This window comes from Ranitomeya variabilis, chromosome 1 (assembly GCF_051348905.1).
Source record: "Ranitomeya variabilis isolate aRanVar5 chromosome 1, aRanVar5.hap1, whole genome shotgun sequence".
Classification (NCBI taxonomy): domain Eukaryota; kingdom Metazoa; phylum Chordata; class Amphibia; order Anura; family Dendrobatidae; genus Ranitomeya; species Ranitomeya variabilis.
Genome location: NC_135232.1, coordinates 1,162,583,874 through 1,162,609,599, shown reverse-complemented (window position 1 = coordinate 1,162,609,599; position 25,726 = coordinate 1,162,583,874). Strand labels below are relative to the sequence as shown.

Below are 25,726 nucleotides of genomic sequence, written 5' to 3'. Positions count from 1 at the left end.
CCTAACGACTGGGCGGCCATAAACAGTTACTAGGATAATAATTGTTTAAAGCCGCTGGTTGCCAAGGGCTTTAGCAGCACTGTACCTCCAAATCTGTGGCCACACTCACATAACAGCATAGTGTGCATGTCTGCTGAAGACACTTCTTCCTACCCACTGGAGAGGAGTGCTGGACTCTGAAGGACTGAGGAGCGATGTACTGTAGGATGGGGCTGTGTCTAGTGGGGTTGATTAGCAATGTACTGTAGGATGGAGCGGTGTTTAAAGGTGCTGAGGAGCGATGTACTGTAGGATGGAGCGGTGTCTGAAGGGGCTGAGGAACAATGTATTGCAAGATGGAATTGTGTCTGAAGGGGTTGAGGAGCAATGTACTGCAGGATGGAGCTGTGTCTGAAGGGGCTGAGGAATGATGTATTGCAAGATGGAGCTGTGCCTGAAGGGGCTGAGGAGCGATGTACTACAGGATGGGGCAGTGTCTGAAGGTGCTGAGGAGCGATGTACTGTAGGATGGAGCGGTGTCTGAAGGGGCTGAGGAACAATGTATTGCAAGATGGAATTGTGTCTGAAGGGGTTGAGGAGCAATGTACTGCAGGATGGAGCTGTGTCTGAAGGGGCTGAGGAATGATGTATTGCAAGATGGAGCTGTGCCTGAAGGGGCTGAGGAGCGATGTACTACAGGATGGGGCTGTGTCTGAAGGTGCTGAGGAGCGATGTACTGTAGGATGGAGCGGTGTCTGAAGGGGCTGAGGAACAATGTATTGCAAGATGGAATTGTGTCTGAAGGGGTTGAGGAGCAATGTACTGCAGGATGGAGCTGTGTCTGAAGGGGCTGAGGAATGATGTATTGCAAGATGGAGCTGTGCCTGAAGGGGCTGAGGAGCGATGTACTACAGGATGGGGCTGTGTCTGAAGGGGCTGAGGAGCGATGTACTGTAGGATGGAGCTGTATCTGGAGGGACTGAGGAACAATGTATTGCAAGATGGAATTGTGTCTGAAGGGGTTGAGGAGCAATGTACTGCAGGATGGAGCTGTGTCTGAAGGGGCTGAGGAATGATGTATTGCAAGATGGAGCTGTGCCTGAAGGGGCTGAGGAGCGATGTACTACAGGATGGGGCTGTGTCTGAAGGTGCTGAGGAGCGATGTACTGTAGGATGGAGCGGTGTCTGAAGGGGCTGAGGAACAATGTATTGCAAGATGGAATTGTGTCTGAAGGGGTTGAGGAGCAATGTACTGCAGGATGGAGCTGTGTCTGAAGGGGCTGAGGAATGATGTATTGCAAGATGGAGCTGTGCCTGAAGGGGCTGAGGAGCGATGTACTACAGGATGGGGCTGTGTCTGAAGGTGCTGAGGAGCGATGTACTGTAGGATGGAGCGGTGTCTGAAGGGGCTGAGGAACAATGTATTGCAAGATGGAATTGTGTCTGACGGGGTTGAGGAGCAATGTACTGCAGGATGGAGCTGTGTCTGAAGGGGCTGAGGAATGATGTATTGCAAGATGGAGCTGTGCCTGAAGGGGCTGAGGAGCGATGTACTACAGGATGGGGCTGTGTCTGAAGGTGCTGAGGAGCGATGTACTGTAGGATGGAGCGGTGTCTGAAGGGGCTGAGGAACAATGTATTGCAAGATGGAATTGTGTCTGAAGGGGTTGAGGAGCAATGTACTGCAGGATGGAGCTGTGTCTGAAGGGGCTGAGGAATGATGTATTGCAAGATGGAGCTGTGCCTGAAGGGGCTGAGGAGCGATGTACTACAGGATGGGGCTGTGTCTGAAGGGGCTGAGGAGCGATGTACTGTAGGATGGAGCTGTATCTGGAGGGACTGAGGAGCGATGTACTGCAGGATGGGGCTGTGTCTGAAGGGGCTGAGGAATGATGTATTGCAAGATGGAACTGTGTCTGAAGAGGCTGAGGAGCGATGTACTGCAGGATGGGGCTGTGTCTGAAGGGGCTGAGGAGCGATGTACTGTAGGATGGAGCTGTATCTGGAGGGACTGAGGAGCGATGTACTGCAGGATGGGGCTGTGTCTGAAGGGGCTGAGGAATGATGTATTGCAAGATGGAACTGTGTCTGAAGAGGCTGAGGAGCGATGTACTGCAGGATGGGGCTGTGTCTGAAGGGGCTGAGGAGCGATGTACTGTAGGATGGAGCTGTATCTGGAGGGACTGAGGAGCGATGTACTGCAGGATGGGGCTGTGTCTGGTGGGGTTGAGGAGCGATGTACTGTAGGATGGGGCTGTGTTTGAAGGGGCTGAGGAGCGATGTACTGCAGGATGGGGCTGTGTCTGGTGGGGTTGAGGAGCGATGTACTGTAGGATGGGGCTGTGTCTGAAGGGGCTGAGGAACGATGTATTGCAAGATGGAACTGTGTCTGAAGGGGCTGAGGAGCAATGTACTGCAGGATGGGGCTGTGTCTGAAGGGGCTGAGGAGCGATGTACTATAGGATGGAGCTGTATCTGGAGGGACTGAGGAGCGATGTACTGTAGGATGGAGCTGTGTCTGAAGGGGCTGAGGAGCGATGTACTGTAGGATGGGGCTGTGTCTGAAGGGGCTGAGGAACGATGTACTGTAGGATGGAGCTGTGTCTGAAGGGGCTGAGGAGTGATGTACTGTAGGATGGAGCTGTCTGAAGGGGCCGAGGAGTGATGTACTGTAGGATGGAGCTGTCTGAAGGGGCTGAGGAACAATGTATTGCAAGATGGAACTGTGTCTGAAGGGGCTGAGGAGCGATGTACTGCAGGATGGGGCTGTGTCTGAAGGGGCTGAGGAGCGATGTACTGTAGGATGGAGCTGTATCTGGAGGGACTGAGGAGCGATGTACTGCAGGATGGAGCTGTATCTGGTGGGGCTGAGCAATATACTGCAGGATAGAGCAGTATTTGGAGGTGTTGAGGAGCGATGAACTGCATGATGGAACTGTATCTGGAGGGACTGAGGAGCGATGTACTGCAGTATGGAGCTGTGTCTGGTGGGGTTGAGGAGGGATGAACTGCAGGATGGAGCTGTATCTGGAGGGGCCGAAAAGCGATGCACTGCAGGATGGGGCTGTGTCGTAAGGGGCTGATAGAAGAGATGTAGAGGCAGATTCATCTCTGCATTTCTGCTTGTTTTGTTTGGTGTGAACACATCTAATCAGTGATTTTTTGATTTGCAATAAATTCATCAACCAATTTGCGCCTTTTTTCAAGTTGTCTTTTGTGGACTATTTAGTTTCTGATTTTTACATCAATATGGCTTTTCTGAATGAGTAAGTCTACGTTCACATTAGCGTTTGGCGCCGCAGCGTCGGGCGCCGCAGCGTCGCCGCATGCGTCATGCGCCCCTATATTTAACATGGGGGCGCATGGACATGCGTTGTGCTGCGTTTTGCGACGCATGGCCGCAAGCATTGGGCGCAGAGAACGTAACAAGTTGCATTTTTTTTGCGTCCAACTTTCGGCCAAAAAGGACGCATGCGTCGCAAAACGCAGCGTTTTGTTGCGGTTTTGTTTGCGTTGTGCGTTGCGTCGCCGACGCTGTGGCGCACAACGCAAATGTGAACGTAGCCTTAGACAGATTAATGAGATATAAGTTTTTTAAAAAGTTGCAAAATGTTGTGCAGCTTTACTCCAGTCAATAACAGCACCTTCACCCCTGAGTGATTTCATGTACATCAGCTATTTTCATGCATTTTTGTGACAATATGCTGAATGTGCCACTTTTACCACTAAAAAGTCACAAAACCATTTCAAGACAGACAAACAGAAAGTCTTGGACTTTGAACAAAAATTCATGGTTCGCAATAAACCATTTGGATTAATTTGGTGCAAAAACCGTCAGTGAAAACTACAAGTCAAAAAAGAAAAGGGACATAAAAAAACTAAAAATGATAATACGGGTCCATCCTGTACGATGGGTTGCATTATGGGGCTGTACTTGAAGGTGACAAGAAGGGATGTGCTGCAGGATGGGGCTATATGTGGACAGGTTGAGAAGAGAAATATTCTGTAGAATAGGCTGAATGATGGGGCTGTACATCGAGGGGCTGAGGAGTGATGGACTGCAGGATTGAGCTGCATGTGGATGGGCTGAGAGGAGCAATATTCTGTTGAATGGGCTGAATAATGGGGCTGTACATGCAGAGGGGCTGAGGAGATGGGGCTGTATCTGTTTCGGCTGAGAGGATCAATATTCAGTAGAATGATGGGGATGATGATGTACTGCAGGATTAAATTGCATCTAACCAGGTTAAGAGCAATATTCTGTAGAATGAGCTGAAAGATGGGGCTGTACGTGAAGAGGCTGATAAGTAATGGACTGCAGAATGGGGCTGTATCTGGATGGGCTGAGAGGAGCAACATTCTGTAGAATAAGCTGAATGATGGGGCTGTACATGGAGGGGCTGAGGAGTGATGTATTGCAGGATGGGGCTGTATCTGGATGGGCTGAGAGGAGCAACATTCTGTAGAATGGGCTGAATGATGGGGCTGTACATGGAGGGGCTGAGGAGTGATGTATTGCAGGATGGGGCTGTATCTGGATGGGCTGAGAGGAGAAACATTCTGTAGAATGGGCTGAATGATGGGGCTGTATATGGAGGGGCTGAGGAGTGATGTATTGCAGGATGGGGCTGTATCTGGATGGGCTGAGAGGAGCAACATTCTGTAGAATAAGCTGAATGATGGGGCTGTACATGAAGGAGCTGAGGAGTGATGTACTGCAGGATTGGGCTGTATCTGTATGAGCTGAGAGGAGCAACATTCTGTAGAATGGGCTGAATGATGGGGCTGTACATGGAGGGGCTGAGGAGTGATGTATTGCAGGAAGGGGCTGTATCTGGATGGGCTGAGAGGAGTTATATTCTGTAGGATGGGCTGAATGGTGGGCTATACATGGAGGGGCTGAGGAGTGATGTACTGCAGGATGGGGCTGTATCTGGATGGGCTGAGAGGAGCAACATTCTGTAGAATGGGCTGAATGATGTGGCTGTATATGGAGGGGCTGAGGAGTGATGTACTGCAGGATGCGGCTGTATCTGGATGGGGTGAAAGGAGCGATATTCTGTAGAATAAGCTGAATGATGGGGCAGTACATGGAGGGGCTGAGAAGTGATGTACTGCAGTATGGGGCTGTATCTGGATGGGCTGAGGAGCAATATTCTGTAGAATGGGCTGAATGATGGGGCTGTATATGGAGGGGCTGAGGAGTGATATACTGCAGGATGGGGCTGTATCTGGATGGGCTGAGAGGAGCGATATTCTGTAGAATGGGCTGAATGATGGGCTGTATATGGAAGGGCTGAGGAGTGATGGACTGCAGGATGCGGCTGTATCTGGATGGGCTGAGAGGAGCGATATTCTGTAGAATGGGCTGAATGATGGGGCTGTACATGAAGGGGCTGAAGAGCGATATACTGCAGGATGGGGCTGTATCTGGATGGGCTGAGAGGAGCAATATTCTGTAGAATGGGATGAATGATGGGGCTGTACATGGAGGGGCTGAGGAGCGATATACTGCAGGATGGGGCTGTATCTGGATGGGCTGAGAGGAGCGATATTCTGTAGAATGGGCTGAATGATGGGGCTGTACATGGAGGGGCTGAGGAGTGATGTACTGTAGGATGGGGCTGTATCTGGATGGGCTGAGAGGAGCGAAATTCTGTAGAATGGGCTGAATGATGGGGCTGTACATGGAGGGGCTGAGGAGTGATGTACTACAGAATGGGGCTGTATCTGGATGTGCTGAGAGGAGCAACATTCTGTAGAATAAGCTGAATGATGGGGCTGCACATGTAGGGGCTGAGGGGTGATGTACTGCAGGATGGGGCTGTATCTGGATGGCCTGAGAGGAGCGATATTCTGTAGAATGGGCTGAATGATGGGGCAGTACATGGAGGGGCTGAGAAGTGATGTACTGCAGTATGGGGCTGTATCTGGATGGGCTGAGGAGCAATATTCTGTAGAATGGGCTGAATGATGGGGCTGTATATGGAGGGGCTGAGGAGTGATATACTGCAGGATGGGGCTGTATCTGGATGGCCTGAGAGGAGCGATATTCTGTAGAATGGGCTGAATGATGGGGCAGTACATGGAGGGGCTGAGAAGTGATGTACTGCAGTATGGGGCTGTATCTGGATGGGCTGAGCAATATTCTGTAGAATGGGCTGAACGATGGGGCAGTACATGGAGGAGCTGAGGAGCGATATACTGCAGGATGGGGCTGTATCTGGATGGGCTGAGAGGAGCGATATTCTGTAGAATGGGCTGACTGATGGGGCTGTACATGGAGGGGCTGAGGAGTGATGTACTGTAGGATGGGGCTGTATCTGGATGGGCTGAGAGGAGCGAAATTCTGTAGAATGGGCTGAATGATGGGGCTGTACATGGAGGGGCTGAGGAGTGATGTACTACAGAATGGGGCTGTATCTGGATGTGCTGAGAGGAGCAACATTCTGTAGAATAAGCTGAATGATGGGGCTGCACATGTAGGGGCTGAGGGGTGATGTACTGCAGGATGGGGCTGTATCTGGATGGCCTGAGAGGAGCGATATTCTGTAGAATGGGCTGAATGATGGGCTGTACATGGAGGAGCTGAGGAGTTATGTTTATCTGGATGAGTTGAGAGAAATGATGTACTGCAGGGTGGGCTGCATGATGGGGCTAAATTATCTGCGAAGGCATCACAAGACACGTTCATGCAGCAGGACTCCTCTTCATTCTGCCTACCGGAGTCAACTGCTGACGAGAATGCTGGAGTACACCATTGTCTATGGCTATGACACTAGATGAGATTGATCACTCATACAGTAGTAATTAGGGTGTTGAGCGCTGCTGTCAATCGCCACTGGTTTCTGTGTCACACTGGTGGCAACGCAACTGCTGATATATTTAGAGATGCTATTTTCTCCTGCGGTCGGGGGTGGAAGGGATATAAAAGGGTTATTGATGAAAAGTGAATTTGCCTCCAATCCTGCTGGTTTCAAAACCACTTGATCAAACTGCAAATCAAAGCTCTTGCCACCTCCTGTCGCTGCCAACGCAAACATTTAAAAAAATAATAAAAGCCATGCAAAATGCGCGTTGTGAATAACTTTGGCCCTTTCTTATACATAAGTGACTGGTTAACGATAATGACGTGCGCTCAGGATTCACTTATTTGGCCTCTTTTGTAAATGTCTAAATACATTCAATCTATAGAATTCGATTCTGAATCTGGGATCCGTGGAGCTGGATCCTGTGCGTGATGCCGTTACATACAGGCGTGAGCGCTGGATTATGGTCTGCCATGGTGAAGATAGTTAGATCCGTGAATGTAATCACGTCATCCGCTGTGTTCTCCTTTTACTCTATAAGTTCTCGATTATTTGTGATTATTGTAATCATTGATTTAATAAGATCAAACGCAAATAACGTAAAGACGTTTGGTGGATTGCAGAACAATGAATGTATCTTCTGTTGCTGACACTCAGGCATTTCTATCAAATTCTGTGGGGTGTAACCGGTCTGGACTCAGCGGACCCCTATTACCTGGAGCTTCTGAGGAGGGGGCTCCATAAAGAGGACATGCACCGAGCTGCTATGGTGGGGGGCAATGTTCAGCTTCTTCTGCAGGGTGGACTCGCGGTTTTGGAGACGCTGAAGAACGAATTCTACTATTTCACTTTCACAAACCTTCAATGGAAAACACCTAAAACCACATCCTGACAAAGCCCCCCAGACACCACGACCGCCCCTCACCCAGCATTGCAAAACAAGACCTGGTTCAGTTTCTGAAAAACAGCTATCAGCTCAGGAGGTCTGTAGGTGTGACGGAAAGCATGAATAATATGTGTCTACAGAGAGCGGGCTATATACCACACGTTATCTATGTATACAGTAGGGTTCTCAATACTCTCCGTCCAATATCAGTGACACAATTCACCAGAAACCACCGGACTCCGCATTCATCATCTTCAGGTTTTTGAGTCTCTGGATTAGAATAAATTAATTGAAAGGGGGGTGCTCCCAATAATAGCAGCGTGGAGGTCCAACCAACAACTGAGGTTATGCAGTGGTCAGCCCAATCCCCGGACCTTAATCTGATAGAACACTCGTGGGGGAATGTAAAAATGCCATCTCTGAGGCAAAGACAACAAATGCCCAAAAATTGTGAGATGTCACCCGACCATCCTGGGCTGGAATAACAGGTGAGGCCAGAAGGTGGTGACTCCATGCAACATGGATGTGAAGCCGTTCTAAAAAAAACTGTGCGGAACAACTAAATATCAGGTCAATGATTCACAGGAAGGATAAATCCACAAAAATCAGTAAAGACAAGAACGAGGAGAAAGATTGTAAGGCCGGAGTCACATTCAACGTATATAAAAAAAAAAAATCGGACCAATTTTGACGGCCAAGAATCGCACCAATGTTCTCTGTATGGTGATCCATATAGTGGTTTTTCTCCACTTTGTTGGGTTTATAATCTGAGAGATTAATGTATGTGGGGGAGACAGGGCAAAAGCTTAGAACAAGAATGAATTCTCACGGCCACACAATAAGAGAAAAAAGAATGGATCTACCTGTGACAATACATTTTTGTCTCCCAAATCATAGCATTATGGACATGAAATTACTTGTGTTAAAAGGTAACTTCAAATCTCAGAGAGACAGAAGAGTCTGCGAATAAAAACTGATGACGACTTTGACAGTCTCACTGCAGGAATGAATGTGTCACATGGATTTATGTCTTTTTACATCAACTAAGGAACTTGACCCTTAGACTATGTGGGGTCATCACAACAGAACCAGACCCCAATCAAAGGACAATAAAACATTCCTTATCTAAGAATTGGCCCAATATTTATGGACGTAACTGTTTATCACTCATGGTAATTCTGCTTCATGTCACCTAGCTTATCCATGGTTTTTTCCCTTTTTTTTCTGTGCTATGTTGTGCATAAATATGTGATTCTTCAGAATTTCTTTTAGTCTTTGCCTGATGAAGAGACCTGTGTAGTCTCGAAAGCTTGCAATTTTCAGTTAGCCATTAAAAGGTATCAACCACTGAGGACTCTCAATTCTAAATATTTTGGTGATCCATATGTAATCCGTATGCAATACGATTTTAACATGAGCTTTTACTGTCACGAGTCCTGGAGTGGATCCACTGAATCGCGGGGCCGACTGATTCCGGGCAAGCAGACCAGATGAGACCACCTCCTATACAGGGAGCGTTAGAAGCAGGCCCGGGGGAAGGTATATTGCAATAGCTAATACCAGGGACTGTCTCATAGGAGACAGAGAAACCAAGACGATGCAGACTGCACTCTGGGAAATGCACAGGGGTCCAGAGAGAAGCAGAGCGCACACTGGGTAGTGTTCGGGAGACCAGGGCAAAGCATTGAGGACCTGCAGTGATGTCATGATCACATGACCAGTGCATGTGATGTAACCTCACCTGTGGGTGTAGTTACAGGCTACCTAATTGAGGTGTGTTTGGCACACGTGAGAGAGTGTTTGTGAGTCTGTCAGTGTGGACAGATTTCTATGTGTCCCGGCTGGACACTACAGAGTGGCCTGTGTGTTGGACAGTTCCAAGCGGTGACGGACATCTTAAACAGCACACAGAGAGACCGTGTTTAGGCTGTAGAGCCTGCGTGCTGGACATGGCACAGCCTGTGTTCCCACAGACCTGAGAGAGCGGAGCTCTACTATGGACATTGAGGATTCGTCCGTCTGATGTAAGGCTATGTGCACACTTTGCGGATTGGGGTGCAGAATGTTCTGCACAAAATCAGCATCTCCTGGCAGAAAACGCATGGGCAGATTTGATGCGTTTTTGTTGCGGATTTTGTGCAGATTTCATGCATTTTTTACCACTGTGGATTTCTGTAATGGAAGGGTGCAGAAACGCTGCAGATCCGCACAATGGAAGTGACATGCTACTTCTTTTGTTCCGCAGTGTTTTTCATGCGGAATTTTCCGCACCATTAGCACAGCATTTTTTTTTTCTATTGATTTACATTGTACTGTAAATCACTTTGCGGATCTGCAGCGTTTCTACGTGGGAAAAAACGATCCGCACTAAATCCGCATCGTGTGCACATTGCCTAAGACTGTTTGCCTTTTGTTCATGTTTCTATGGTTTATGGAGAAAATAAACCACATAGACTGTTTTAAGTGAAAGATCATTCCTGTGTACCTATCACAGCCAAGCAAGTGTTCCCCAAACCCAGTAGTGAGCGCTATCTTACAATATATGCAGTACAGGCCAAAAGTTTGGACACACCTTCTCATTTAAACATTTTTCTGTATTTTCATGACTATGAAAATTGTACATTCACACTGAAGGCATCAAAACTATGAATTAACACATGTGGAATTATATACTTAACAACAAAGTGTGAAACAACTGAAATTATGTCTTATATTCTAGGTTCTTCACAGTAGCCACCTTTTGCTTTGATGACTGCTTTGCGCACTCTTGGCATTCTCTTGATGAGCTTCAATAGGTAGTCACCGGGAATGGTTTTTACTTCACAGGTGGGCCCTGTCAGGTTTAATAAGTGGGATTTCTTGCCTTATAAATGGGCTTGGGACCATCAGTTGTGTTGTGCAGAAGTCTGGTGGATACACAGCTGATAGTCCTACTGAATAGACTGTTAGAATTTGTATTATGGCAAGAAAAAAGCAGCTAAGTAAAGAAAAACGAGTGGCCATCGTTACTTTAAGAAATGAAGGTCAGTCAGTCCGAAAAATTGGGAAAACATTCAAAGTGTCCCCAAGTGCAGTGGCAAAAACCATCAAGCGCTACAAAGAAACTGGCTCACATGAGGACCACCCCAGGAAAGGAAGATCAAGAGTCACCTCTGCTTCTGAGGATAAGTTTATCCGAGTCACCAGCCTCAGAAATCGCAGGTTAACAGCAGCTCAGATTAGAGACCAGGTCAATACCACACAGAGTTCTAGCAGCAGACACATCTCTACAACAACTGTTAAGAGGAGACTTTGTGCAGCAGGCCTTCATGGTAAAATAGCTGCTAGGAAACCACTGCTAAGGACAGGCAACAAGCGGAAGAGACTTGTTTGGGTTAAAGAACACAAGGAATGGACATTAGACCAGTGGAAATCTGTGCTTTGGTCTGATGAGTCCAAATTTGAGATCTTTGGTTCCAACCACCGTGTCTTTGTGCGACACAGAAAAGGTGAACGGATGGACTCTACATGCCTGGTTCCCACCGTGAAGCATGGAGGAGGAGGTGTGATGGTGTGGGGGTGCTTTGCTGGTGACACTGTTGGGGATTTATTCAAAATTGAAGGCATACTGAACCAGCATGGCTACCACAGCATCTTGCAGCGGCATGCTATTACATCTGGTTGCATTTAGTTGGACCATCATTTATTTTCCAACAGGACAATGACCCCAAACACACCTCCAGCTTGTGTAAGGGCTATTTGACCAAGAAGGAGAGTGATAGAGTGCTACGTCAGATGACCTGGCCTCCACAGTCACCAGACCTGATGGTTTGGGGTGAGCTGGACCGCAGAGTGAAGGCAAAAGGGCCAACAAGTGCTAATCATCTCTGGGAACTCCTTCAAGACGGTGGAAGACCATTCCCGGAGACTACCTCTTGAAGCTCATCAAGAGAATGCTAAGAGTGAATGCTTAATACATGATCAACAAGATTTTAGTTTCTAAACACAAAGTATGATGCTGCCCTTAGGGGTTAAGTGGCTAGTGGTGCTTAACTAAATGACTGTGCACCACAAACGATGGATTGGTGGCAGAGACAGATTGAGCAAGTTCCCCTTGTTAGTTGTACTACTGCATATATTATTATAAAGATCAGCGCTTACCCTGTCTGTTATGAACGTGCGTCCTGTGGATCAGGATGCCCCGGGGTAGCGTGGCCGGTCGGCGTTGAGTATGTGGGGAGAGGGGGTTGGAAGTTTGTAGCTTCTGCTGTCTGCTGCTGGTGAGTATCGAGGGCAGGGAGCGCGGAGGCGTGTCACAGCTTGCGTAACACCAGGGAGCCTCGGCCGAAGACGTCCCTGGTTACAGCTGGAGGAAGATGGCTGCCGGTACCTGCTCGCGCATGCCTACATGTGACGTCACACTGCTACGGAGCGGCGTTATTACCAGAAAGAGGAGGGTAACCAACGCGGTTCGAAGACAAAAGACCTTCTTCATGATGACCATAGGACGCACGTTCATAAGAGACAGGGTAAGTGCTGATCTTTATAATTATATATGCAGTAGTACAACTAACAAGGGGAACTTGCCCAATCTGTCTCTGCCACCAATCCATCGTTTGCGGTGCACAGTCATTTAGTTAAGCACCACTAGCCACTTAACCCCTAAGCACAGCATCATACCTTGTGTTTAGTATTTATCATATATATATACTGTATACAGGATAGGAGTAAAAGAGAAAAATGTTCCAGCTTCGTTGATAAAATGTAAAACTTTAATCCATCATATAAAATAGTAGAGGACACACTCCTGGGACAATGCCATATCACAAGTGAAGAAAGCTAAGCTGGCTTTTTTTCTTTCTTTATACAGGATAGGCACAGATCCAGTTTTTGATCCCAGCAGCTAGGGGTTGGTACTTCTCATCCTCTCTTAGGGGAGGCAGCTGTCCAACCTGTGGCGAGCGCCAGTGTGATCTATTGTCGCAAGATTTTAGTTTCATAAAAGGTAGATTCAGGCTACACAATAGTAAGTACATGATTTTTATACATTAATATTTATCATTCTATTTCGTTTGTCAAAATCAAACTAGGTTTGCTGCATTTGTTAATTCATAGTTTTGATGCCTTCAGTGTGAATGTACAATTTTCATAGTTATGAAAATACAGAAAGATCTTTAAATGAGGTGTGTCCAAACTTTTGGTCTGTACTGTATATATATATATATATATATATATATATATATATATATATATATATATATATATATATATATCTAATATATAAAGCTGAATGTGTGTATGTGTGTATGTATGTGTGTGTATGTCCGGGATTGGCATCTGCACAGTCACACGTCTGGACCCCGAGAGTGTCATAGGCTATGTTGTGAGGCGAAATTTTAACCCCACATGTTCCAATTCACCAAACGATTTTGCCCCTATCTACATAATGGGGAAAAGTGAAAGGAAAAGTGTTGGAGGCAAATTGACAGCTGCCAGATGTGAACACGGGGGACTTAAAGAATGAGAGCGATGGCGCCAATGAGTATATACCGTATAGTTACTAAGGTGGGGCCCCGACATGGGATACTCACCACACACGGGGATATGAACACAAACACAAAATGCGCCACACACTACCACGTGCTTGAACACATATACCACCCTCAGCACACATTTCACCACACATACACCAACCTCGCCACATAAAAGTCGAAACACAAAAGTCGCCACTCAAAACTCGCCACGCGCAAAACTCTCCACATGAAAAACTCACCACACGTGCAAAACTCACCTCATGGAAAACTCGCCACGCGCAAAACTCGCCACATGCAAAACTCGCCACATGCAAAACTAGGCTCAGGCAAAACTCAAAACACGTGCAAATCTCACCTCATGGAAAACTCACCACGCGCAAAACTCGCCACATGCAAAACTAGGCTCACGCAAAACTCGCCACACGTGCAAAACTCATCTCATGGAAAACTCGCCACACGCAAAACTTGCACACGCAGAAAAATTGCCACATGCACAAAAGTTGTAACATATGCAAAAGTTGCCTCACACAAAACTTGTACATACTCAAAACGCACCACGCATAAAACTCGCCACGCACAAAACTCACCATGCGCAAAACTTGCTGCACAAAACTTGCTACACTAACCTGTCACATGCAACTCGACACACAAAAAGTTGCTACACGCATGTCGCCACACAAAACTCATCTCACAAAAGTCGCTACATGCATGTCGCCACACGCAACTCAACACACACAACGTGACACATGAAACTCGCCCTAAAACACACACAAGTCTGGTATTATCCTTCAAAAATAAAAATCTGATTAATAAGCAGACAAACTACAAGAGCAACAAATGTACCATATAGGAAATACGGCAGCTGTCAGTCACATGACCTGTCTATTATGTGTATGTGTGAGCTAATATATACTGCCAGGGGGTGGGCTTACTGTTGGCTGGGGATTTATCAGGCTGCCAATTTAGCTTACAAATACTGAGGCAAAAATACTGAGCAAATAACGTGAGAACGAGGGCTAATATAGGAGGAGATGACACACAGGTATATACTATATACAGGGGGAGATGACACACAGGTATATACTATATACAGGGGGGAGATGACACACAGGTATATACTATATACAGGAGGAGATGACACACAGGTATATACTATATACAGGAGGAGATGACATACAGGTACATACTATATACAGGAGGAGATGACACACAGGTATATACTATATACAGGAGAGATGACACACAGATATATACTATATACAGGAGGAGATGACACACAGGTATATACTATATACAGGAGATGACACACAGATATATACTATATACAGGAGATGACATACAGATATATACTATATACAGGAGGAGATGACACACAGGTATATACTATATACTGGAGATGACATACAGGTATATACTATACATAGGAGATGACACACAGGTATATAGTATATACAGGAGGAAATGACACACAGATATATACTATATACAGGAGCAGATGACACACAGGTATATACTATAGACAGGAGGATATGACATACAGGTATATACTATATATAGGAGATGACACACAGGTATATACTATATACAGGAGCAGATGACACACAGGTATATACTATATACAGGAGCAGATGACACAGGTATATTCTATATACAGGAGATAACTTACAGGTATATACTATATACTGGAGATGACATACAGGTATATACTATATATAGGGGAGAGGACACACAGGTATATATGTACTATATACAGGAGATGACTTACAGGTTAATCTATATATTTAATTGTCTAAGGGTTTTTCCGTCTGTCTGTCTGTCCTGGAAATCCCGCGTCTCTGATTGGTCATCAGCGCCGGGCACAGCATGGCGACGATGATGTCATAAAGGTAGCTTCGACCAATCAGCGACGGGCACAGTCTGCCGCGAATTCGCCTCGACCAATCAGCGACGGGCACAGTATCTACGTAGATGTCATAATGGTTGCCATGGCGATGTTGATGTCATAAAGGTTGCCTCGACCAATCAGCGACGGGCACAGTCTGCCGCGAATTCTGGAATCATCATTGTCCATATACTACGGGGACATGCATATTCTAGAATACCCAATGCATTAGAATCGGGCCACAATCTAGTATATATATAAAAGAGGAGATGGCACATAGGTATATAGAGGAGGAGATGACATACAGCAGGTATATACAATTTACAGGGGAGATGACATACAGGTATATACTATATACAGGAGATGACATACAGGTGTATACTATATATAAGGGAGATGACAAACATGTATATACTGAGGGGAAAATGAGAGGTGTGAGGAGAAAATGAAAAGGTGTGAGTGCAAAATGAGAGGAGTGAGGGAAAATAGTGGAGTGATCGGAAAATGACAGATGTGAGGTCGAAATGACAAGTGTTAGTGGGGAATGAGAGGAGTGAGGGGGAAAATAAGAGGAGTGAGGGGGAAAATGAGAGATGAGAGGGGGAAAATGAGAGGCATGATGGGAAAATAAGAGAAGTGAGGTGCTATAAGTAACCACAGATATTTACTATGCCCAGGGAACGCCGGGCTCTTCAGCTAGTATATATATATAAGTATATAGGTAAAAAAAGAAAAAAAATGTTTCGGATTTGATATCCTTTCTCAACCAGTGAGCACATTAGTGAAACAGACTTTTATAGGGTACACATACACTCACTGGCCACTTTATTAGGTACACCTGTCCAACTTCTTGTTAACACTTAATTTCTAATCAGCCAATCACATGGCGGCAACTCAGTGCATTTAGGCATGTAGACATGGTCAAGACAATCTCCTGCAGTTCAAACCGAGCATCAGTATGGGGAAGAAAGGTGATTTGAGTGCCTTTGAACGTGGCATGGTTGTTGGTGCCAGAAGGGCTGGTCTGAGTATTTCAGAAACTGCTGATCTACTGGGATTTTCACGCACAACCATCTCTAGGGTTTACAGAGAATGGTCCGAAAAAGAAAAAAATCCAGTGAGCGGCAGTTCTGTGGGCGGAAATGCCTTGTTGATGCCAGAGGTCAGAGGAGAATGGGCAGACTGGTTCGAGCTGATAGAAAGGCAACAGTGACTCAAATCGCCACCCGTTACAACCAAGGTAGGCCTAAGAGCATCTCTGAACGCACAGTGCGTCGAACTTTGAGGCAGATGGGCTACAGCAGCAGAAGACCACACCGGGTACCACTCCTTTCAGCTAAGAACAGGAAACTGAGGCTACAATTTGTACAAGCTCATCGAAATTGGACAGTAGAAGATTGGAAAAACGTTGCTTGGTCTGATGAGTCTCGATTTCTGCTGCGACATTCGGATGGTAGGGTCAGAATTTGGCGTAAACAACATGAAAGCATGGATCCATCCTGCCTTGTATGGAGCATCTTTGGGATGTGCAGCCGACAAATCTGCGGCAACTGTGTGATGCCATCATGTCAATATGGACCAAAATCTCTGAGGAATGCTTCCAGCACCTTGTTGAATCTATGCCACGAAGAATTGAGGCAGTTCTGAAGGCAAAAGGGGTCCAACCCGTTACTAGCATGGTGTACCTAATAAAGTGGCCGGTGAGTGTATATTTCTCATTAATAAATTGATTAAAAACAATCATAGAAAACATAAGAATAGTGCGCTCATAACAGGTTACTGTTACAGTGCATAAGTGCATATTTAGATCATCTTTTCAAATTCATTGTTGATATTAAACATTTCGTGCAGCGTGATTTATGGTTAAAAAATACTAAATAATCAATTTAACTAATTCAGGAGTCCCAGTCCCATGAAATATGATTAAAGCGCACTCACGATTGTATACTTTTCCTGCACGCCAGGTCTTCAGCGTCCTCATGCGCCACGACTGCGCAGAGCCGCTCTGAAGGTCACGGCGCCATGTTTATTAAGGTAATCAGCTGTATTGCTGACATGAAAGTATGAATGAAAATTACACGAATCGCAGCATCACCATATAACAGAACTCATGAGATTAAGAAAGACTCATTTATAAGTCAGTGGCTTTTAAGTGAAGATGGTATAAAGTATCATTGGTCAAATGAAGAGCGCACTGCGGTTCTCTTAAGGAACAGATATAAATGTGCTGCAGAAACAAAGGGTCAGGACATAGGCCCAAGATAGTATCACTAGGTCTGGGCATCCCATTCCTAGCTATGGACACAGAGACCTTAAGGGGCGGCTCATCCCCCGTGTTTCTCTTATCCATTACCTGTGACACAAAATGACCACAAATCTTCGGCCCCGTTATCTGAGTTCCTTTTAGGCCATGTGCACACGTTGCGGATTTCTTGCAGAAATTTCCTGAAGAAAACCGGAAATTTTCTGCAAGAAATCCGCATTTTTTTTTTTCCGTTTTTTTCGCGTTTTTTTAGCATTCTGCAAGCGTAATTAGCTTGCAGAATGCTAAAGTTTTCCCTGCGATCTGTAGCATCACTTGGAAAACTGACTGACAAGTTGGTCACACTTGTCAAACATAGCGTTTGACAAGTGTGACCAACTTGTTACTATAGATGCTGCTTATGCAGCATCTATAGTAAAAGATAGAATGTTTAAAAATAATAAAAAAAATAAAAAAATGCTTATACTCACCCAGACATCTCATCAGCAGCGTCCGTTCGTCTTCCTATAGCTGGTCTGTGCGCACAGGGCCTTCCGTGACGTCACGGTCACGTGAGCGGTCACATGACCGCTCACGACCAATCACAGGACAGTGACGTCATCGGCAAGGTCCTTCGCCGCACACCAGCTACAGGAACCGAACGGCAGCGTGCAGCGGTGAGGCGGGAACACTGCGCGGGACATCGAGGGTGAGTATAGGACTATTTTTTATTTTATTTCTTATTTTTGACCACTTATATGGTGCCCAGTGCGTGGAGGAGAGTCTCCTCTCCTCCACCCTGGGTACCAACCGCACATGATCTGCTTACTTCCCGCATGGTGTGCACAGCCCCGTGCGGGAAGTAAGCAGATCAATGGACTCCTAGGTGTGCGGAATCCCTGCAATTCCGCATTTTTAATGAACATGTTGCTTTTTTTTCCGCTATGCGATTTTTTCGCGGAAAAAAATCGCAACATTTGCACAAAAAATGCGGAATACCTTGTAAATAATAGGAGGCATATGTTAGCGTTTTTTTCGCGTTTTTATCACGTTTTTATAGCGAAAAAACGCGAAAAAAACGCTAAAAATCCTGAACGTGTGCACATGGCCTTAGTGTCTGCTTAGTAAATACAAGACCAAGATACTTTTGTTTCTTTTTAATTTATTTTTTTTAATCTTATTTAGTTCCATCAAATAAACCAAGTGATGCATGATCTTATGAGAAGGCACCAGTCAGCACAGTGAAAAAGATATAATAAACTAAAGAAAAAAATATTTTCCAAAAACTTTTTTTAAAGAAACAATTTTTTTTAACTGTTTAAGAGGGTGGGACACCTGGAATGAAAGGAAAGAAAGTTATTTCTTATCCAAAAATAACGAGATTTTTTTATATAAAAAAAACCCTTTAATATATGACGTGAGAAAGAATGTCATAATCACTGTATTTTAAATAACCTGATTCAATTTGAAGTCTACGTTAAGACCATATGGTTTCAGGGTGTTCAGACGAGTCTCCACCATCAGTGATGGTTTGGGGAGCCATGTCATCTGCTGGTGTAGGTCCACTGTGTTTTATCAAGTCCAAAGTCAGCGCAGCCGTCTATCAGGACATTGTAGGGCCCTTCATGTTTCCCTCTACTGACAAGCTTTTAGGAGATGGAAATGTCATTCTCCAGCAGGACTTGGCCCCTGTCCACACTGCCAAAAGTACCAATACCTGGTGTAAACACAACAGTATCACTGGGCTTGATTGGCAGCAAACTCTCCTGACCTTAAGCCCATAGAGAATCTATGGAGTATTGTCAAGAGGAAGATGAGACACCAGACCCAACAATGCAGACGAGCTGAAGGCTGCTATCAAAGCAACCTGGGCTTCCATAACCCCTCAGCAGCACCACAGGCTGATCGCCTCCATGCCACGCCGCATTGATGCAGTAATTGATGAACAAGTATCCCGACCAAGTACTGAGGGCATTTACTGAACAGACATTTCAGTAGGACGACATTTCGGATGTTAAAATCATTTTTTCAAGCTGGTGTTATAAAGTATTCTAATTTACTGAGAGATAATGACTTTTGGGTCTTCATTGGCTGTAAGCCATAATCATCAACATTAACAGAAATAAACACGTGAAATAGATCACTCTGTAATGACTCAACAGAATGTACGAGATTCACTTTTGTATTGAAGACCTTAAATAAATTAACTTTTTGATGATATTCTAATGTTGTGAGATGCATATATCTATCTATCTATATATATAATTGTCTAAGGGTTTTTCCGTCTGTCTGTCTGTCTTTCTGTCTGTCTGTCTGTCTGTCCTGGAAATCCCGCGTCCCTGATTGGTCGAGCTCGACCAATCAGCGACGGGCACAGTATCGACGTAGATGTCATAATGGTTGCCATGGCGACTATGATGTCATAAAGGTTGCCTCGACCAATCAGCGACGGGCACAGTCTGCCACGAATTCTGGAATCATCATTGTCCATATACTACGGGGACACGCATATTCTAGAATACCCGATGCGTTAGAATCGGGCCACAATCTAGTATATATATAATTGTCTAAGGGTTTTTCCGTCTGTCTGTCTGTCTGTCTTTCTGTCTGTCCTGGAAATCCCGCGTCTCTGATTGGTCGAGGCCGCCAGGCCTCAACCAATCAGCAACGGGCACAGCATGGCGACGATGATGTCATAAAGGTTGCCTCGACCAATCAGCGACGGGCACAGTCTGCCGCGAATTTGCCTCAACCAATCAGCGATGGGCACAGTATCGACGTAGATGTCATAATGGTTGCCATGGCGACGATGATGTCATAAAGGTTGCCTTGACCAATCAGCGACGGGCACAGTCTGTCGCGAATTCTGGAATCATCATTGTCCATATACTACGGGGACATGCATATTCTAGAATACCCGATGCGTTAGAATCGGGCCACAATTTATTATTATTATTATTATTATTATTATTATTGTTATTATTTATTTCTATAGCACCATTGATTCCATGGTGCTGTACATGAGAAGGGGTTACATCAAAATACAAATATCACTTACAGTAAACAAAACTAACAATGACAGACTGGTACAGAGGGGCGAGGACCCTGCCCTTGCGGGCTTACATTCTACAGGATGGTGGGGAAGAGACAGTAGGTCGAGGGTTGCAGTAGCTCCATTGGTGTTGAGGTGGCCGTGTGGTCTTTACAGGCTGTAAGCTTCTTTGAAGAGATGGGTTTTCAGGTTTCTTTTGAAGGATCCATTTAGTATTTAGTATATATATATATAATTGTCTAAGGGTCACTTCCGTCGGTCCTTCTGTCTGTCTGTCTGTCACGGATATTCATTGGTCGCGGCCTCTGTCTGTCACGGAAATCCCGCGTCGCTGTCTGGTCTCACCAGCTGCCTGTCATGGCTGCCGCGACCAATCAGCGACAGGCACAGTCCGATTAGTCCCTCCCTACTCCCCTGCAATTAGTGCCCGGCGCCCGCTCCATACTCGCCGCAGTCACGGCTCACACAGGGTTAATGCCAGCGGTAACGGACCGCGTTATGCCGCGGGTAACTCACTCTGTTAGCGCAGCTATTAACCCTGTGTGACCAAGTTTTTACTATTGACGCAGCCTATGCAGCCTCAATAGTAAAAACATCTAATGTTAAAAATAATTAAAAAAATAAAAAATAATTATATACACTCACCTTCTGCCGCCTTTCCCGCTCCTCACGACGCTCCGGTGACCGGTCCATGCAAGCGGCAGGTTCCGGTGGCAAGGATGGTCTGCGAGAAGGACCTGCCATGACATCACGGTCATGTGACCGTGACATCATCACACCCTGGGACCGGAAGCTGCCGCCTGCACCGCACACAGGCGACAGGACTACAAGGGGCCCTCGGAAGGTGAGTATATGTTTATTTTTTAACCTGTGACATACGTGGCTGTGCAATATACTATGTGGCTCTGTGCTGTATACTACGTCACTGGGCAATATACTACGTCGCTGTGCAATATACTACGTCACTGTGCAATATACTACGTGGCTGGGCAATATACTACGTCGCTGTGCAATATACTACGTCACTGTGCAATATACTACGTGGCTGGGCAATATACTACGTCACTGTGCAATATACTACGTGACTGGGCAATATACTACATCACTGGGCAATATACTACGTGGCTGGGCAATATACTACGTGGCTGGGCAATATACTACATAACTGGGCAATATACTACGTCACTGGGCAATATACTACGTCAATGGGCAATATACTACGTAACTGAGCAATATCCTACGTCACTGGGCAATATACTACGTAACTGGGCAATATACTACGTCACTGGGCAATATACTACGTCACTGGGCAATATACTACGTCACTGGGCAATATACTACGTCACTGGGCAATATACTACGTGGCTGGGCAATATACTACGTCACTGGGCAATATACTACATCACTGTGCAATATACTACGTGGCTGGGCAATATACTACGTCACTGGGCAATATACTACATAACTGGGCAATATACTACATCACTGGGCAATATACTACATCACTGGGCAATATACTACGTGGCTGGGCAATATACTACGTAACTGGGCAATATGCTACGTCACTGGGCAATATACTACGTGGCTGGGCAATATACTATGTAACTGGGCAATATACTACGTCACTGGGCAATATACTATGTGGCTGGGCAATATACTACATGGCTGGGCAATATACTACGTCACTGTGCAATATACTACGTGGCTGGGCAATATACTACGTGACTGGGCAATATACTACGTCGCTGTGCAATATACTACGTCACTGTGCAATATACTACGTGGCTGGGCAATATACTACGTGACTGGGCAATATACTACGTCGCTGTGCAATATACTACGTGACTGGCCAATATACTACGTCACTGTGCAATATACTACGTAACTGGGCAATATACTACGTCGCTGGGCAATATACTACGTTGCTGGGCAATATACCACGTTGCTGGGCAATATACTACGTGGCTGGGCAATATACTACGTGGCTCTGTGCTGTATACTACGTCACTGGGCAATATACTACATCACTGGGCAATATACTACGTCACTGGGCAATATACTACGTCACTAGGCAATATACTACATAAATGGGCAATATACTACGTCACTGGGCAATATACTACGTCGCTGTGCAATATACTACGTCACTGTGCAATATACTACGTGGCTGGGCAATATACTACGTGACTGGGCAATATACTACGTCGCTGTGCAATATACTACGTGACTGGCCAATATACTACGTCACTGTGCAATATACTACGTAACTGGGCAATATACTACGTCGCTGGGCAATATACTACGTTGCTGGGCAATATACCACGTTGCTGGGCAATATACTACGTGGCTGGGCAATATACTACGTGGCTCTGTGCTGTATACTACGTCACTGGGCAATATACTACATCACTGGGCAATATACTACGTCACTGGGCAATATACTACGTCACTAGGCAATATACTACATAAATGGGCAATATACTACGTCACTGGGCAATATACTACGTCACTAGGCAATATACTATATAAATGGGCAATATACTACGTGGCTGGGCAATATACTACGCCACTGGGCAATATACTACGTCACTGGGCAAAATACTATGTCACTGGGCAATATACTACGTCACTGGGCAATATACTACGTCACTGGGCAATATACTACGTGGCTGGGCAATATACTACGTGGCTGGGCAATATACTACGTGGCTGGGCAATATACTACGTGGCTGGGCAATATACTACGTCACTGGGCAATATACTACATGGCTGGGCAATATACTACGTCGCTGTGCAATATACTACGTCACTGGGCAATATACTACGTGGCTGGGCAATATGCTACGTCGCTGGGCAATATACTACGTGGCTGGGCAATATGCTACGTCACTGGGCAATATACTACGGCGCTGAGCAATATACTACGTCACTGGGCAATATACTACGTCGTTGTGCAATATACTACGTGGCTGGGCAATATACTACGTGGCTGGGCAATATACTACGTGGCTGGGCAATATACTACGTAACTGGGCAATATACTACGTGGCTGGGCAATATGCTACGTCACTGGGCAATATACTACGTGGCTGGGCAATATGCTACGTCACTGGGCAATATACTACGTGGCTGGGCACGCCCCCTGAGGAAGCGGCAACGTTCAAACGCGAAACGCGCGTTGGGGTATGTGACTGGGTGCCGGACGAGACCTCTACATCATCCCACATGGGTAATTAACTGATTTTACTTATTCTGTGTGCATTGCAGCTCCCGGCTATTGTTTATAGCACGTTTGCACTTTATAGCATTACTTTATTTCCTTGCTGGGCTGCCGGTTTCTGGCATTTAGCTGTCAGCACACATGACTGTGAAAATATACGAACCTTATATATGTATATACCTTAGGACTTTTTAGGTGTCGTACTGGTGTTCTCAGCTCACCATTGTATCCACGGATGTAGTCACTGTGTCACTTTATTATAAGTGGTAATATTTTATTCATTATCTGATTGTACCTTTAATAAAGTTTGTACTATTTGATTTAAATACGTTTGGCAACCCTTTTTTGACTCATGGTTCTCCAATTAGTTTTATTTTTGTGGCTGGGCAATATGCTACGTCACTGGGCAATATACTACGTGGCTGGGCAATATACTACGTGGCTGGGCAATATACTACGTGGCTGGGCAATATACTACGTGGCTGGGCAATATACTACGTGGCTGGGCAATATACTACGTGACTGGGCAATATACTACGTCACTGGGCAATATACTACGTCGCTGGGCAACATACTACGTCACTGGGCAATATACTACGTGGCTGGGCAATATACTACGTCACTGGGCAATATACTACGTGGCTGGGCAATATACTACGTGGCTGGGCAATATACTACGTTACTGGGCAATATACTACGTCACTGGGCAATATACTACGTCACTGGGCAATATACTACACTGGGCAATATACTACGTGGCTGGGCAATATACTACGTCACTGGGCAATATACTACACTGGGCAATATACTATGTCACTGGGCAATATACTACGTGGCTGGGCAATATACTACGTGGCTGGGCAATATACTACATGGCTGGGCAATATACTACGTCACTGGGCAATATACTACACTGGGCAATATACTACGTGACTGGGCAATATACTACGTGGACATGCATATTCTAGAATACCCGATGCGTTAGAATCGGGCCACCATCTAATATATATATATATATATATATATATATATATATATATATATATATATACACACACACATATACATATATGACAACATGTCTCTGAATTTCCAAGCAATAGATTTTGTATTTTTTTCTGAAAAGGAGAAGTGGTCAAATTACAAAAAACCCAGTGCTTTCTGACCTCAAATGATGCTATGAAAGCAAGTTCAAAATCATTTAGAAACAACAATACTAATGTTTTACCTCAGGAAGAGTTCAGAAATCAATATTTTGTGGAATAACCATGATCATTGATTGTTAATCACAACTTTCATGCGTCTTGGCAGCTTTCCACCAGTCTTTCACACTGCTTCTGGCGCAAAAATGTAAGCAGTCCTTCTTTGTTTGATGGCTTGTGACTATCCATCATTCTCTTAATTACATTCCAGAGGTTTTCAATGGGGTTCAGGTCTGGAGATTGGGCGGCCATGACAGGGGTTTGATGTGGTGGTCTCTTAATTTTTGCCAGAGCTATGTATGTAGATAGATAGATAGATAGATAGATAGATAGATAGATAGATAGATAGATAGATAGATAGATAGATAGAGATACAGTATATATATATACACACACACATTGCACAGCACCACATTTATCTCCATGTACTTACCTGTGATGGTGAGGACCCCCAGGACGGACAGCACCAAGACTAGGCTCATGGTGATGGTGGCGGTCAGGGTGTGTGATATCGGAGCTCTCCTGTTCTGTAACTTCGCACCAGGGCAGTGGTGGGTAACGAGACGTCCTCACCACATCCTCTATCGATACGTAATAGAGAGACTGAGACAATCTATGTTCTCCCCGCCCCACAGATGAAAAGTGACAGCCTGAAAATAGGGGACTAAGATTTACAAAAGAAACTAGCCTGAAGCTCCACCAGAAAAACGGAGAGCGGGACCGAGGAAAAAGCAACGAGGATCCGTAACAGCCTCAGCAGAGGCGCCCGAGTCATAGGATGTCATGTTGTATCACATAGATATAGATATATATATATATATACTAGATGTTTCCAGCCAGCTAACGCTCGGCACGCTCATTGCTATCTAATTAACGCTGCTGGTGATTAAACTAAAGTAAATAATGACAACATTCAATAGCGCTTACGCAGGTGGTAAATT

The 25,726-nt window shown here is 45.4% G+C and overlaps 1 protein-coding gene across 2 annotated transcripts in view; it reads right to left on the bottom strand.

Annotated features, from left to right (window-relative positions):
* The window catches only part of LOC143793286 (uncharacterized), a 105,226-nt gene extending 79,878 nt beyond the window's left edge, over window positions 1–25,348 (bottom strand). For both annotated transcript variants that reach the window (XM_077280134.1, XM_077280142.1), the window contains exon 1: window positions 25,219–25,348. In XM_077280134.1, the coding sequence (XP_077136249.1) occupies window positions 25,219–25,267 (49 nt within the window). In that variant the 5' untranslated portion in view covers window positions 25,268–25,348. The remainder of the gene's footprint in view (window positions 1–25,218) is intronic.
* Window positions 25,349–25,726: the final 378 nt, after the last annotated feature.